Here is a 14,964-nt window from a genome sequence, read left to right as displayed (position 1 = left end):
AGTGCACCCGGAACTACAGAATCACAAACAAAGTACACAATAATGCATATGCATATAGAGCTAATATCATCATAATCATAATCAGTATCAGTAATCGGTAATTGGTATTCGTATTAAGTTACAATATAAACTAAAACATGAGGTTCTGTTCTATGGATTCTAATTCACGTTCGCCACCCATCCGGTGGCGACTAATGGCTCCATCTTACTACTTCTCCGACTTGTTGCGTGTTTTGGCCTGGCCGGAGGCAGTTGCTCCACCCATTTGAGACTTCTCCGACTTGCGGCTACTGGATCGGGGCAAGGTGGTGCAGCTAGCAGACATGGATTTGTCCTGGAAGAGCAGAGAAGATTTTTGTTAAAAAAGGTAGGACACTGGCGGTGTCTATGCCAAGAAAAACAATCCAAGAAACATGCTGGAAACTCTTAAATCCGAAAGGTTAGTAACGCAACTGTACAAGGGGATATGCCGTTTTTGGGGGCCATGAGAGTTAGGGGGCGGATCTGGCGCTGCCCGGCGGTGAGCGAAATAAAACACTGGGATGATGAGAGCTGCGAGCTGGGCTTACTTCAAATCTGCGTTTCTCTGGCCGCCAGCTGCTCATCCTCCGCCGCCGACTGCGGCTGCGACTGCTGGCCGGGATTAGCTTTGTTACGCAGCACATTAGCTTTGATATTCTTCAACAGTTGTCCGATACCTGGCTTGCGCTCCAAGCTCCCCGTGGATGTCTGGCTAATGGCGTCTGGCTGGGGGCTCAGGGAGTGCCTCTTGGGAGGCAGAGGTGGCGGCGGAGCCCGCCCCTTGCCGTGACTGGCCTTGGGCCGCAGCAGGGGCGATGGTGAGGCCGAAAAGGAAACCTCAGGCTCCAACTGCGCCCGAAAACTGTGCTTGATCTCCTCCAAGGTGTCGCGCAATTCGCGAGGGGACAGTGGCCGCTGTCGCTCCGGTAGAAACGGATCTGGCTGGGATGCAGAAGCACTCAGTACCAGTACAAAGGGATCTATTGGAGGCAGGACATTGGGGGTACCGGTGGAGGTTGGTTTTTCATTGTCAGGGATGGATGAAGGTGCTGCGGATTCCTCCTCCTTAATTGGTTCAAAAACTTGATCGTTTTCAGACCCAATAGTGGAACCTTCTGGGTTGTCTTTCGCCACCTGCTCGTCCTCTTCTATCAAAGGCAATGCTTCATAAAAGTCCTCATCTTTAGGATCTTCCACTTCCGCCTGGTTCAGGTCTATCCACCACCTGCGCACCTTGATAATAAAGCTGGTTGTCCAAGAAGACCTCGTCCCTCATCTCCTCTAGCAACTGTTAACCAACACCAGTCTCTAAACGGATTAAGGGATTCTCAGAGAAAAAGACAAACTCAGAACCTACCTCGTTGCGTTTGGACTTGGCTCGAGCCTTGGAAGCATTCGTCATGGAGGAGGTGCGGCTGAGACCACTAACGGGTTCGGCACTCGAGTAGCCGGAGCTGATGTCGTCCTGGCTGCGAATGTTGTAGCTGCAAGTGCGTTGGATTACTAGGTGGACTCATCCTCAAGGTGGGTATATACTCACTTGAAGTCGCCCGTATTCTTGGAGGACACATCCACCTCTGTAAAGTACATGCCAGTGGAGTGTCGCGTGCCGCTGGCCGATCTGCCAACTGGAGTTTGGTTGCGTGGCCGCAAGATCCTGCCTCCGGTGGAGGGCGAACGCATCACCACCGCCGATGAGACCATCGACGACATCATCACATTATCCAACTCATCCTGGGTGCGATGCATATCCGGCTCGCTCAGGTCGCTGAGGCTGTAGCTCCGCTTGATCGTCTGCACCAGATTGCCGCCGCCCTTCGAGAGTGACGGAGCGCAGTCGGGGTGGAAGTAGCGAGTGAGTGGATTGTAAAGCACAAGAGTTGGCATTTAAATGATTTAATCGCAATTAAAACTACTGGGGAACTTAGGTCTAGACAGTACGCAGGAATAGTGCTTGTGTGTAAAAGTATATAAAAAAAACTGCAAGTGGGACGACAGGGTTAAGATGACAGTATGTGGGAGTATCGCTGAGCTGAGTGTTACAAATTCGATCGCTGAGAGTATAGGTGTGGTTGGAACACAAAGTGGCACGGCCTAATCGCCCTCCACATCCACATCTGGGGTGGGATCGCGCAGCTTGCGGCGCGACCGAATCACATTGGTGGAGCTGGTGGCGCTGGGGTCCGTTTCGGACTGCTTCTGGCCACGCTTGGCTCCCGTCTTGGTCGAGGCTGGTGCCGCACGACGCGTGTACGCCTTTCGAACTGGCAGGTCCCGGAGGCGAGCCGCTCCGCCGTCGCCCATGGTCACATCCTCGTGCACCTCAGTCTCCTCTTCCACCTCCCGGATGACCAGACGCCTGGTCTCCACTCGCGGCTCGAACACACCGGCCGCCTCTGTGTAGCTGTCGATGCTGCTGAGGGAGTTGGCCCGTGGCAGCCAGTCCTCTGTGCTGTCCAGCATGTCCCGATTTCTGGACAACTCGTTGGCCGAATGGGAGTTCTGGAGGCCGCGTCCATTCGCCGGTGCAGCCGTGGTCAAGGCGTAGGTCTAGCGGTTAGCAGGTTAGTGGCGATCGGGCGGTTCAGGCGGGTTTAGTTGGGTGCAGGTTTATAGTTTTGATTGTGAATTAAAAATGTAAAGAAACGTAAGTGAAGAAACGAAAAAGTTAATTAAAAAAGAGGCAACGCAAAAGTCTTAAATTGAAATGAATTGCAGCTGGGGCTGTATATGTACATACATTTTCTAGCAAAGGGGGTACACACGCTCAAGAACTGTCTCATGCCCCGCATCTATTTATACCCATGTGCCCTACCATACACTACCCCAGAGGCGGATCGGAATTGGAATTAGAATTGTGCAACTGGGCAACAATGGCGATGGCCGGGAGAAGTCCGCCGCTGAATGCAAATCGGAAAACAAGGAGTGTCGCGTCAACAGATGGCAACAAAAAGAATACATTTCGAGGACTTACACAGTGGAGCTATACCCAAGTGGAAACAAGTTCTTTGTTTAGGGACAAAGAGAAGAGGTATTTGTACTTTATTCCTCGGAAATCGGACCTTGTTTTCTTTATAGTTCGCAAATAATCACAAAGCAAACTGACTCTTCCCTTGTCTTCTTATGCGATAGGGACTTCTCCAAATAGACATATTTATTTTACAAAATTCGACCTACATCAACTGGCATTTATGAACTGCATTTCCTCAAAATCCAGCCAGAATGCTGTCCAGAATGCAGCCCACAAGTGCTTTTTTGGCCCACATCTGAATTGTTTACAAATAGTTTGAGTTTGGACGGGTCGCTGGGGGATCTGGCATGGATTTGTTCATTTCTTTTTTATTACAACAGCATTTCAACATGGCAATTTATCTTCTAGCGTGTATCGCGTTTAGTATATATCTCTAGATCTAGCTGCACAAAGAGAAACACACTACGAACTACAAACTAAATCGAAACAAACACGCAAATGGCACAAAAGAGCATTCGATTCTAGGCGTACATAAACTAAATAATATTTAAAGTAAATGTGAAGAGAGGGCGAACTAAAGATGATGATGATGAAGCGGCTGCCTGGCTGCCTGACTGCCTGCCGGATGATGCTGCGGATTCCGCTGGCCAGTTGGCGATGATCAAGATGAGTGCGCCGAGGGGCGTTGCGCAAATATTTTTCAAATCGAATATAGAACAGCTGAAGCTCATTTTATGCAACGACGCTGGAGGCGATCGAAAATGGCCAAATGAATGAGGTTGAGCGGGTGAGATTGGTGGTGAGTGTGTGTGGGTGGGTGTTTGAGGGTGTCAGTGGTGATGGTTGGTTTTAATGGTGGCTTGTGTGGGGAGGATTACCTTAATGGCCGTCTGCATGAGCACATTGGTGGCATAGTTGACTCCCTTGGAACCCAGCTGCAGTACCGCCGAATAGCCGCGCTCCTTGGCCTGGTTCACGTACTCATCAATCTCCTGCTCAACAAAAAACAAACAAAGAATGTGCTCAGTACAGAGAGAGATTAGCTGAAAGGGGGGCCAACCCACCTGTTCGTGGCGCGTCAACATCGGGTGCACGAACTTGCGATAAAGAGTGGAACTGCCTCTTGTGGCCGGCGAGAGCAGCCAGAAGACGAGGGCCACTTTGATCTCGTAGTAGAACGGCAGCCAGGAGAAGAATATGTCCGTGAAGGTTTCAATGCAGGTGAAAAATGCAAAAACTATCCAGTACATCATCCACTTGACCTGGGATCAAGAAAATTTCATTAATATTTGCATTAAAATACTATGTGGACCAGAAATAATGATGTGCGGTAGTTATGATTGGAATCATGAGACTGCCAATTATATAGATACTAGATCTATTCTTAGGGAATGGGTACAGAGCTCATTATTTTTGGTCTCACAGTTATTACGCCATACTCACATATTCCTTGACATCCTTGGTCCTGACCGCCTTGTACGAGGCGTAGGCCGGGTAGAGGGTGCCGCAAAATAATCTGAAAGCGGGAAAGAGTAAACTCTGGGCACAGGTACGCGGCGACAGGAAGATGACGATCAGCGAGCAGATGCACGCCGTGTTGAAGGAGAGACAGGGCAGTGGACAGCGCTGCAGCAGCTCCAACATCCGGCCCAGGGCGTTCAGATTCTGCACCACTTTGGGCGTCGACTTGGATGTGGGCTGCTCCACGATATAGGCAGCTCCACCGTACTCATTGTCCGTAAAGTCACTGTCCAGCGAGCTGAGGGAATCACCGATTTGGTACAGGGGGTACTGAGCGCGTTGCTGCTGCTGCTGCTGGGTGTACAAGAATTTTGGATACACGGGGACCACGTCCTCCTCGAAGACGAGCTGCTGCGGCTGTTGCTGCTCCTCGAGCGAGTAGCTGCGCCCGTAGACACTGCCCGGCGGATGACGTAGGCGGCGGATGTTAACGCCAGGGCGCTGATAGAAAAGCGGCTCCTGGTGATAGATTGGCCGGCTCATGGCGAAGGCGATGTCTCATGGCATTGGCCGCAGTGCAGGTCGCGGTCCGAAACGTAAAGTTCCTGGCCGCAAGAACGCCGAGCAGAGACTGCCTGCTGGCCTGGCCTGGCCGACGGAGAGTTCGACGGATCGTCTAACGCTCAGCCGGGGGGTCTATTAATAAACACCCGCTCGGGTCTCGCGAGAACGCCAGCCGCAGCAATGTTTACACGGAGGAACTACCCGTATTTGGGATCGCGTGTACAGCAGGGTTCAAATAAATAGGTGTCGGAAGTCTGAACTCTTCTTTTTTGTTATTTTAGGACTGGAGGAACACTTTCAAGAGGTTGTTAGGAGAAACTAGTACCTAAAAACGACTAATTTTATGTAATTTTGAATAAAAATAATCTGAATAAGTAAACTAAAAGGTGAAATACGCAATCTAATGCAATTTCAACTGAAAAGTGATAGAACCGGACAAGAGTACTTGATTGTTTGGAACGTAACTGGTGATGATTCACTTTAATCTGGACGCAGCTGTGGGCAGGGTAAGCCCGAAACGGACGAGGTGAAGTGCCAATTCGAAGGCGATCTATAAATATTGAGCAACAATGGGGGCCATTTCGCACGGAGTCACAAGAGAGTAGCCGGGTCCCAGTCCCAGACCCGCTCCCATATGAGTCCATACCGGGCGCGCAAGGCAGACGAGTGCGTCGGCCTCGGGTCTCGGCGTCGGGAAGGCTTTCAATTACAAGTTGCAACTCCAAATTAGGAGTTCAATGGGGGGCTACGCACACAGCTGCAAGTGAACGGTACTCTGCGGCGGCAGCTGATTAGTAAGCAGAACAACAAACAATAACAAACAATCGGCAAGGCAATAGCAATCACCAAGTGCCAACCACGCTCGAGAAACCACGGAAATCAAAATCCAAAAGAAAAAAACAGTCAGAAGCGTGACGCCCACACAATTAGGAATCACCGCCAGCCAGCAACCGCAGAAGCGATGACTTTCGATGAGCTTCTCCGTTTGGAGGCCGAGCTGAGATGGAAGATTTTGGGGGTCAGCAGCGCTCTCGCTCGCACACAGGGGCTTATCCAAAACGGACATGGGGGAGGGACGCGGATTTGGGTGCACCGTTATTGGGCCAGGATTTTCTTACTCACATTATAAGCCGCGAAAAGAGACTGCTTATCATCTTGAAAGCCCAGTTGGTGTCCTTGGCCTGCTCAGAGTCCTGGAATGTGTTGTGGTCACAGCTTCCTCCGCCGAACCCACTCGAGAATTTCCTATTTTTGTTTCGCCTGTCAACCAAATTTAGAAGTAGTACGTCGCTCCGGCTTTCGATTTGTTTGTAGTAATGGCTGCTGCTTGCTGGGATCGTTTTCAGTGTCACATTCGCAGGAGGTGGATGGAGGACTTCAATTTTTAATTTGGCTTTTAGTGTACAACGCAATTTTCATCACCGTGTTGCACAGCCACTTGAAAAATGTGACTACTCGACGCTTAGCTTCTGATACTCAATCGTCTACATGTTCCTTTTAACGTTTCATTGTGAGAATCGGACAGCGTTTGTGCACTCCATTGCCCGCGAACGAAATTCGGCTTTTGTTTAATAAAACAAAATCTCTCGTTGGACAGGGACAGACGAACAACAACAAAACCCCCGAGAAAAAGCATCTGTTAGCATCGATAGACCTATCGATAACAACCAATCTTCTCTTGCCGTAGCTTATAAAGTATATATTTCTGTTTATTTAAAAATATAATATATATAAAGATATTAGAAATAATCAATTAAATAATGTGTAATAATTAAAAATCGAAAGCCCAAAAACCTTCATAAATTATGGACAATTGGTTGTTGGAGCCAGTGCTGCCAGATCGGCAACAGAAACGGCGCGCAATCTGACAGCTGGTATTTTCTGTTTATGACTAGAAGTCACTCTGCCGGTTTGCAGTTTCCAAATTCAACAAGGAGCCATAATTTTGGCGATTTCTACAGAAAAAAACGCTAATATGGCGGAGAATGCACCAGGCTGCAAGGACTCGCAGGTTCATAGACCATCCAAAATGAATAAGATCCGAAAACTAACCTCTTTCTCTCCGTAGGACTTTCAATTCAAGTTGCACGACAAGTTTGTGGCGTTCAAAAAATGCGGCGAGCCAAGAAGCAATGTGAAACTGCTAGCTATTTCCAGCAGCCGCGGCCTGTTGTTCGCCGGCAACCCAACGCTGCCCCAACTGAAGGGTAACTCGTAGAACCCACATAGCATTACAACCAAACCAATCCAATCTGCTTTTCAGTAATTATTCTTAAGGACCTGGTCAATGCCAAGTCAACGGATCGCGAGCCGCAGGCGCGTCTTGTACCCCTGCCCAGTGTGCCAAATTATATAGCCTGCAGCTCGGACGGCAACCTGCTCGCTATTAACCATACTCAGAATGGCACAAGTCTTCTCAGCATCTATTCAGTTCCCTCATTCATGGGCCCCGACATTCGGCCAGTGTACAGCATAAGATTGGCTCCGGAAGACTACGTTCATGCGGTGCAATTGCTATGGAATCCGGTGCTACCTAACAGCCTCGCTGTGGTTCTAAACAACGGAGCTCTCGGAATGTATGCCCTCAAGGAGGGTGGCAACTTCGAGCTCCATTCCCTGGACAAGAGTCAACAGGTCAAGTGCGGCTGTTGGTCGCCCAGGGGTAAGCAGATCGTTCTTGGCTTTCCCAGTGGCAAGCTGCAGCAGTTCAAGCCCGACTTGACGCCCGCCAAAACCATAGTCTGTCCTCCGAACGTGCACGATGCACCTTTCGACACCATAGCCGTCCAATGGCTATCCACGTACCAGTTCGCTGTTGTCTTTCTGCAGCACGGCGAAGACTGCAATCCGTCGCTATACATTCTGAATGCGCCCAAGGCAGGACCACCTAGCTACACCAACTATTATGACATATGCTATAGCCTTAATGGGCCGAGAAATCATCAGTTTCTCTTCAACCACGTTTCCCAGTGGAACGTGCTGCTGGTAACCTCGGCCAATGGCGTCGAAATCGGTATTATGGGCACCTCCGAGACGGGCGAAACGCCCACTTGGCAGCAGTTCACCTTGCTGGACGAAGCCCGCATCGAGTTACCGCTGAGCGAGGAAACACAAGAGGAGACTTTTCCCCTGGGCTTCGTTTACGACACCTCCTCAACGCACCAGCTTACGATCAACGAGAAGAAACTTCAGGCCATGCCCATGGTGCATGTCCTGGGCTCAGATGGCGCCCTTCTGTCTTTTAACTTCTTGAACTTGCTTCCGGGAGCTGCGTCTGTTTGCTCACCGCCTCCACCAGTGGCTGATACCTCGGGTCAGTTTCGGCCCCTCAGCGCACTGGTGGCCAGTGAAAAGAACGAAGAGAAGCCAGCCGTGGCTGTCAGTCCCCCGTCCAAGGACATCCCTGCCATGCCGTCCTCCGACATATCTTTTGCCTTTACACCGAATACGGTTACTTCGACTCCAGCTCCGGCGAAGGAAAAGCAAGCTTCGCTGTTCTCCGGGTTTGGGACAACCGCAGCTAATGCTCCAGCTCCCTCGCAGCTAGTTTTCGGAGCTGCTCCAGCTGCTCCGTTGAGCTTCGCGGCTCCAACCTCGACAGCAGCCAAGCCAGCCGTTGGATTTGGAGGATTGGGTGGCTTGACCACAAGCTCCCCAATGACCTCCATGTTTTCTTCAACCGGAGGCAATACCTTTGGTGGTTTGGCGATGAACAAACCTGCTGCAGGGCCAGCTACTCCATCAGCGCTGGAAAAGAATGCGCCATCCGCACCGGTTGCTGCCGTAAGCAAACCCCTATATACAGTTCCTCCGACATTCACTCCGCCCGCCGCGAAACCCGTTGCGGTAGCCCCTCCACAGTCAGCTGTAAAGAGCGAGGAAACCTTCAAGCTGGATGATACCGAGCCCATTATCAAGGACATGATTGCCCTGCAAATCGAGGCCTTTAACCAGGATATTCAGAAGCAGAAAGATCAGACCAAAAATCTTCTCAGCAATGTAAGTGCTTTAAACTGATTTGAAGATACATTTATCAATATTTGTTTGAATTTCTGTGCCGCAGATTTCTGCTCCTTCGACGTTGAAGTCGTACGCCAAGCGACTAGATGATCTGCAGGAACTGAACGAACAGGCCAAGGACGTGGAGTTCGAGCTGGATGTGCAGGGCCTTCGGCAGGGCCTCAACGAGGCTTATGCCATTGTGGCCGAATGCCGGGGAAAGTTAGAGGTCTACAGGAAGCCAGAGTAAGTGAAATAATCTCCCGACATAGTGTAGGATTTGTTCAAAACTTCCATTCCCGCTTTCAGCATTACACGATTGATGAACTCCAGCTCCTGCGACCCGGCTGGACGCCGAATGCTCGCTCGGCTCCAGAGCTATGTGGCAGCGAACGAAGCCCAGTTGCGTCTCGCCGAGCAACATATCGATACACAGTGGGAGCAGTTGCAAGACGTATTGCGGCGCAACTCAAAGTCACGCATGCACATGCCCTGCTTGGAGGGCATTTACCAGCGTCTTACCCGGCTACAGAACTTGACCTCCGACCAGCGCATCCTCCAAAACAACATCAAGGCTAAACTCAAGGAGCGAGGTCTTCTGCAAGCGGCGTTGCTCGACCAGGAGAACAGTCGCACCCGTACAATTGAGGCGTAAGTAGAGGCACTTCATCGCCAGAGTTCTTCTAATAGAACGTTTTCCAATATCTGCAGTGTGGAAACTCTGGCAGACTCCATACTGTCGATGAGTCTCCGTCAGGTGGTGGACTCTAATGCTGCCAAGCTCACCCAAGATCGGTTAGAGAAGATTCGTAAAGTTGTGCAGCATCAGAAGATTAAAATTATATGCCCTCAGCGACCGGATCGCGTGGGCATCAAATCGGAGGTAATATTAGAGACCAAAACTAAACAGGAACAGCTCAAGAAGGCGGCCGCCAAACCTACCACCGCCAACAAAGCCATACAAGCCGCATCGTCGGCCCCCGCTTTTGGCGCACCTCCAGCATCTGTGCCCACTCCGGCTCCAGTTGCAGCTCCGGCTTCTGCTTTACCTACAGTTACAACTCAATTGCCAAAACCCATGCCGTCCAAGCCAGCTGCTGCCGAAAAGTCGGGCTTAGTTACAGGTGCCCCGGTGAGCAGTACATTTTCATTTAGTTCAAGCAGCCCCTTCGCCAAGACTTCTGCCATCACGAACACCACAACTTCGCTGAGCTCTGGAGAAGCTGCAAAGCCCGGTTTCTCCATGTTCGGAGGACTAAGCAGCGGGGCTTCGACCTTCAATTTTGGCGGGAACGCCACCAAGCCAGCGCTTTCATTCGGAGCTCCACCATCGGAAGAGCCGGCAAAGGCAAACCTCTTCCAAGGACTGGGAAAGGAACAGCAGGTCGCACCAAAGCCTACCCCAGAACCGGCCAAGCCCAAGGAGCAGGCGGGAGTAGTGGAACCTAAATCCACCACCGATCCACCAAAGGCAGCACCCCCTTCCACCCCGAAGTCGGACACGGCTGGGCAAACGTTTGGTTTCCCAGGGTTTAAGGCAAGCGGTGGTACTGCGGGAAGTTCTTCCGGATCTGCTTTCAGTTTCGGAGGATTGGGCTCATCCTTGGGCTTTGGAGGAGCTTCTTCTCCGGCATCCACATCCGCTTCAGCTGCCCCGTTTAGTATTTTTTCGGCAGCAACATCAAAACCAAGTGTTAGCGAATCACCTTTGACTACCACCAGCAGCAGTAGCAGCAGCAGCAGCAGCGTCATGTCTGTTGTTAGCAAGCCCGCAGCTCCAGCTGCCGAAGATTCGCCAAAAGCCCCTCCAGTCTCCAGTACCTCCGATCCCGTTGGAGGACTATTCGCTTCTGTTAACATTTGTAAGCCAAACACCAAGGAAGCTTCTGGAGGTATGTCATATTTTTTTTAAGTATCACTTTCGAGTTTTTTCAAACTTAAGCACAAACATTACAAACAATTTCAATCACCAACAGACTCCGCAAAACAATCGAACATATTTGGCACCCAAAGCAGCAATTCGGGCTCCAATAACTTCCTATTCGGCGGGGGCGCTGGAGAATCGACAACCAAGGGACTGTTTGGTAGCATCCCTTCATCAGCAGGCTCGGGAGCTACATCGACCACCACAACGACAGCAACATCAGCTCCAATGCCTTCAACAGCAACCGCTCCGGCAGTAAAATGTGAAACTGAAGCAACCACCAAAGTGGATTCAGTTAGTACAACTGTAGTGCCTGTCTCTGTTGCAAATCCATTCGGTATTGAAAATCCTGGCACTGCAGCTCCAAAGAGTCAGCCAGCCATTACAGCAAGTGCTTCAGCCGCACCAGTAGCTGCCTCACCAGCTCCAGCATCTGTTTCCACTACAGCTCCGACTACTGGCACTTCCGTACCGGGCAGTGCCTTTTCTTTTTCGAATGCCTTCAGCAGTCTAGGCAGTGCAGCAACTCCTGCTGCAGCGGCCAACCCCTCCACTGCGTCCACAACAAGTAATACTTCGTCTTCCGTTTTTGGTGGATTTGGAGCAGCCTCAGGAGCAATAACAACCACAGCGGCGGCATCAGTGGCCAGCAGTCCATTCCAGTCCACAGCAGCCAATACTGCATCGACTGGAAATATTTTCGGAAATATTCCCAAGCCGGAAACGAGCATTTTTGGATCTTCAGCTGGTGCAACCGCTGCTGCGCCAGCTGCTGCCGCAGCTACTCCACCAACGGGTCTTTTCGCCTCAGCAGCCATCAGCGGCACCTTGCCATTTAGCAGTCCGCCATCGGGAGCGACTGCCTCTGGCGGAAACATCTTTGGGCAGGCCATGAAAACGAGTGCCTTCGCTCAACCGGCGCCTGCAGCCAGCGGTGTGGGAGGATCTATTTTTGGCGGGGCGGCCAGTTCTCCCTTTGGATCGAGCTCCATTTTCGGAGGAAGCAATCCACAAAGTCCTTCTTCGGGTACGGCTGGTGGTACTTCAATTTTCGGACAAAACGTCTTTGGACAATCTGCACAGGCTGCATCCCCGGCGGCAGGTGGAAATATATTCGCTAGCCCGGTCAGTTCACCGCAGCAACAACCACAGCCCTCTGCCTTTGGCGGAGGAGGAGCAAGTGGTGGCGGTTCCATCTTTGGTTCAGCAGCTGCCTCTCCAGCAACTCCTGCTTCGGGCGGATCAATATTTGGCGGTGGCAATACGACTGGCGGATTCGGGACCTTTTCGCAGTCATCCCCAGCATCCGGAGGATTTGGAAGCGTATTTGGTGGCAGCGGCTCGGTAGCCCAAACCGGCTTTGGATCTCCTCAAACTCCGCAACAGCAGCCCACTGCTGGCGGATTTGGAGGGAAGCCGGTGTTTGGAGGATCGCCGGCCTTCGGAGCCAGTCCCACCTTCGGGGGAGCACCCACATTTGGGAGTCCAAAAGGATTCGGTGGATTTGGCGGTGCCACTACCACAACATCGCCCCCAGCGTTCGGGGGCGCTGCGAAGCCGACCGAAGGCAACATCTTTGAAACACTTGGAGGGCAGGACTCTGGACTGTCATTTGGGAACCTAGCCCAAACTGGAAACTCCAATGCCCAGAAGCCAGCTTTCGGAGGGTGAGTAGCAGCGCTAATTGCTCAAATTTCTGGAATTAACTCTTTGCCATTTCAGATCGAGTTTTATGAACTATCGTTAGAACTTAATATAATTTTTATGTAAAATCCCATGGTTTGTTTGTCCTCTACTGATTTGAGATAGACTTTTCTACCAATAAATTTGGAATAATTTTATACACATACTCTTCTTATTCCGTGGAATTTGGTTTTATTTTTTATTACTTAGCCGGAAAGCGTTGCTGATAAGGATGGAAGACCGAGGTCAATTATCAGCTTGGCTTAGTATAAAAAACTAAATCATAATTCAGTCGGTGTTTTATGTTTCACTGAGAATGAAGTGTCTTCAAGCGGCGATCACGTTAGGCTTTTTAGTGCAACTGCATGCTGTCAGGTTGTTGGAGCCAAGGTGTCTCACTACAAACACACTCAAGGAGCTGGGCGACACCGCTCCATGGATGGCCAGTATAAGTAACCGGAACGGCTTCGTGTGCCAGGGCACGCTCATTACTAGTCGTAGGTATTTGTGTGTTTCGGCCGATAGGGTCTAACCTTGTGAATCCCATTATTTCAGGGTTTGTTCTAACTGCCGCCCATTGCGTTAAAAGGGAGAACAGCTTGTAAGTATCTGTCTCCAAATATGTATATGTCTTCTTAAAGGAGAGAACTTTTCATAAACATTTTATTTTTTCTTTCTTAAGGTTCGTAAAATTGGGCCTAGAAAATGGAGTCTTCTCTTCCAGCCAATATGGTGTCGACAAGATCCTTCCTCATTTTGCATATTCCGAATATAAATTCACAAATGATATTGCTCTTCTGCGACTTCAGGAAGATGTAATCTTCAATGGTTGGTGGCTCTCGTTTTAAAATTGAATTACTCATAAACACATCAATAATTTTTTTTAGATTTCGTGAGGCCTATTTGCATTTCTCTTAATATGGATATTAAGGACGAGGTGGAGACGTTGACGGAATTTGAAGCCTTTAGTGGCCGGTTAGCCAAAAATGATACCCTGAAACCCATGGCTCTGGACCGTTCAGACCGTTCCGAATGCGTTTCAGATTTCGGTTTTGTTGTTGGTGATAGCCAAATTTGCGCTGGATGCATAAACGGTGATATCTGCAACCGAGACACGGGGGGTCCATTGGTGCGGATGATTAGCATCAGAAAATATCTCTGGTATGGCGTCGTTCAATTGGGAATTGCAAGTTTCGTAGCAGACTCGTGCAATGGGCGTGTGGTCTTCACTGACGTGATTAGCTATGTCGATTGGATTGAGTTTAAAATTGAAGAAAATTCTGAAGAAAGTACAGAGCCAGACAATAATGTCAGACCTCCTAACCCAATTCAGACGTCCACGGAAACCCCACAGGAGCAAGTACAATTTCTTAACAATGATTGTGGAGAATATACAAATGGAATCCATCCGTGGTCCGTCAAAATCTATTGGAATGGGATTATGACCAAGGGCACGGTTATCAATGAACGTTCGTATTTATATTCTATATAGTATATATTTTATATTCTATATAATAATATGTAATGCATTCTTCCAGGCTTCCTTTTGACGAAGGCCCAAGATATGTCGGACGACCCAAACGCCATGTCAGTAGTTTGATTGATTTAGAACTTGATGTTCTATATGTTAAATGTTTTTCAATTTCAGAGAAGTGACTATGGTGGATTCGACAGGATCCTATGAGTTTCTAGTGGATATGGTGCTCAAACATCCAGAGTATCAGGCCGGATATGAGAACGATATAGCGTTGTTGCGTTTGAGCAGTCCCCTTCCATCGACTGGTAATTTCAGCACATTGTGTTTCTAGCATTGTTCATTTGAAAGTAATTTCATGCATATTTTCAGTAAAACCCATCTGCCTCATCATCAACCCTGAATATAAGAAAAAGATGGCTGACCTAAAGTATAGCTTTATTATTAATGAAAATAATAATGCCTTAAGAAAAGAAGTTGGCCGACTTACTTCCGACCAATGTGCGACAAGAATCGGAAAACCAATTGATCAGAATCAGTTTTGTGTGACGATACCTTTGGGGACCAAATATGGCAGTCCTGGAGACGTAATCGGCCTAGATTTAAACGATGCCGGAAAGCACATGTTTGTAATCACCGGATTCGCTAGCTATTCGAGTAATGGCATAACAATTGTCACAGACGTTGTAAAACATACAGAATGGATTGCAGAATCTTCCCGGAAATACTAGTGTATGAGCAGCCCTTCATCAAATGTACATATGGGGAAAAGTATGTATTATTTTCCGTGAATAATGTGAATATGCTCTAAGTTTGTCTCTTTAATTGTATATGTATAATAAATCATTTAAACCCAAGTAATAAAAA

General features: G+C 49.3%; 4 protein-coding genes across 4 annotated transcripts; 2 read left to right on the top strand and 2 right to left on the bottom strand.

Annotated features, from left to right (window-relative positions):
- Positions 1-47: 47 nt before the first annotated feature.
- LOC6496395 lies at positions 48-5,484 on the bottom strand. Its single transcript, XM_032450032.2, is given in 8 exon segments — positions 48-334; positions 699-1,228; positions 1,230-1,309; positions 1,379-1,505; positions 1,562-1,836; positions 3,871-3,984; positions 4,057-4,254; positions 4,436-5,484. Coding segments are annotated over 8 exon segments (1,905 nt in total). The 5' UTR covers positions 4,997-5,484; the 3' UTR covers positions 48-314.
- LOC123257265 lies at positions 1,902-3,623 on the bottom strand. Its single transcript, XM_044715663.1, has 2 exons — positions 2,762-3,623; positions 1,902-2,571 (listed from the first exon to the last, which is right to left on the bottom strand). The coding sequence occupies exon 2, from the start codon at positions 2,482-2,484 to the stop codon at positions 2,116-2,118; it is 369 nt and encodes a 122-aa protein (XP_044571598.1). The 5' UTR covers positions 2,485-2,571; positions 2,762-3,623; the 3' UTR covers positions 1,902-2,115.
- A 1,367-nt stretch (positions 5,485-6,851) lies between the features above and the next one.
- On the top strand, positions 6,852-12,781 carry LOC6494183 (nuclear pore complex protein Nup214). Its single transcript, XM_001960779.4, has 8 exons — positions 6,852-7,028; positions 7,086-7,224; positions 7,281-9,016; positions 9,081-9,262; positions 9,326-9,667; positions 9,728-10,908; positions 10,993-12,607; positions 12,663-12,781. Exons 1-8 carry the CDS (start codon positions 6,993-6,995, stop codon positions 12,685-12,687), a joined length of 5,256 nt encoding a protein of 1,751 aa, XP_001960815.1. The 5' UTR covers positions 6,852-6,992; the 3' UTR covers positions 12,688-12,781.
- Positions 12,782-12,843: 62 nt separating this feature from the next.
- Positions 12,844-14,829, top strand: LOC26514511 (testisin). Its single transcript, XM_014908535.3, has 7 exons — positions 12,844-13,120; positions 13,179-13,224; positions 13,306-13,451; positions 13,511-14,092; positions 14,162-14,210; positions 14,272-14,405; positions 14,470-14,829. Exons 1-7 carry the CDS (start codon positions 12,940-12,942, stop codon positions 14,826-14,828), a joined length of 1,497 nt encoding a protein of 498 aa, XP_014764021.2. The 5' UTR covers positions 12,844-12,939; the 3' UTR covers position 14,829.
- The last annotated feature ends 135 nt before the right edge of the window (positions 14,830-14,964 follow it).

Source organism: Drosophila ananassae, chromosome 3L (assembly GCF_017639315.1).
Source record: "Drosophila ananassae strain 14024-0371.13 chromosome 3L, ASM1763931v2, whole genome shotgun sequence".
In the NCBI taxonomy this organism is placed as follows: Eukaryota; Metazoa; Arthropoda; class Insecta; order Diptera; family Drosophilidae; genus Drosophila; species Drosophila ananassae.
Note: the sequence above shows the minus strand (reverse complement) of the source record. Positions and strands in the feature narration are given on the sequence as shown.

Excerpts from the sequence above, each read along its gene's own strand:
- LOC6494183 (XM_001960779.4), top strand. The coding sequence starts at position 6,993 with ATGGCGGAGAATGCACCAGGCTGCAAGGACTCGCAG. Across the intron at positions 9,263-9,325 it reads GAGGTCTACAGGAAGCCAGA|CATTACACGATTGATGAACT; the intron begins GTAAGTGAAATA and ends TCCCGCTTTCAG. Across the intron at positions 9,668-9,727 it reads CGCACCCGTACAATTGAGGC|TGTGGAAACTCTGGCAGACT; the intron begins GTAAGTAGAGGC and ends CAATATCTGCAG.
- LOC123257265 (XM_044715663.1), bottom strand. The coding sequence starts at position 2,484 with ATGCTGGACAGCACAGAGGACTGGCTGCCACGGGCCAACTCCCTCAGC.
- LOC26514511 (XM_014908535.3), top strand. The coding sequence starts at position 12,940 with ATGAAGTGTCTTCAAGCGGCGATCACGTTAGGCTTTTTAGTGCAACTG. Across the intron at positions 14,093-14,161 it reads GGGCACGGTTATCAATGAAC|GCTTCCTTTTGACGAAGGCC; the intron begins GTTCGTATTTAT and ends GCATTCTTCCAG. Across the intron at positions 14,406-14,469 it reads CAGTCCCCTTCCATCGACTG|TAAAACCCATCTGCCTCATC; the intron begins GTAATTTCAGCA and ends GCATATTTTCAG.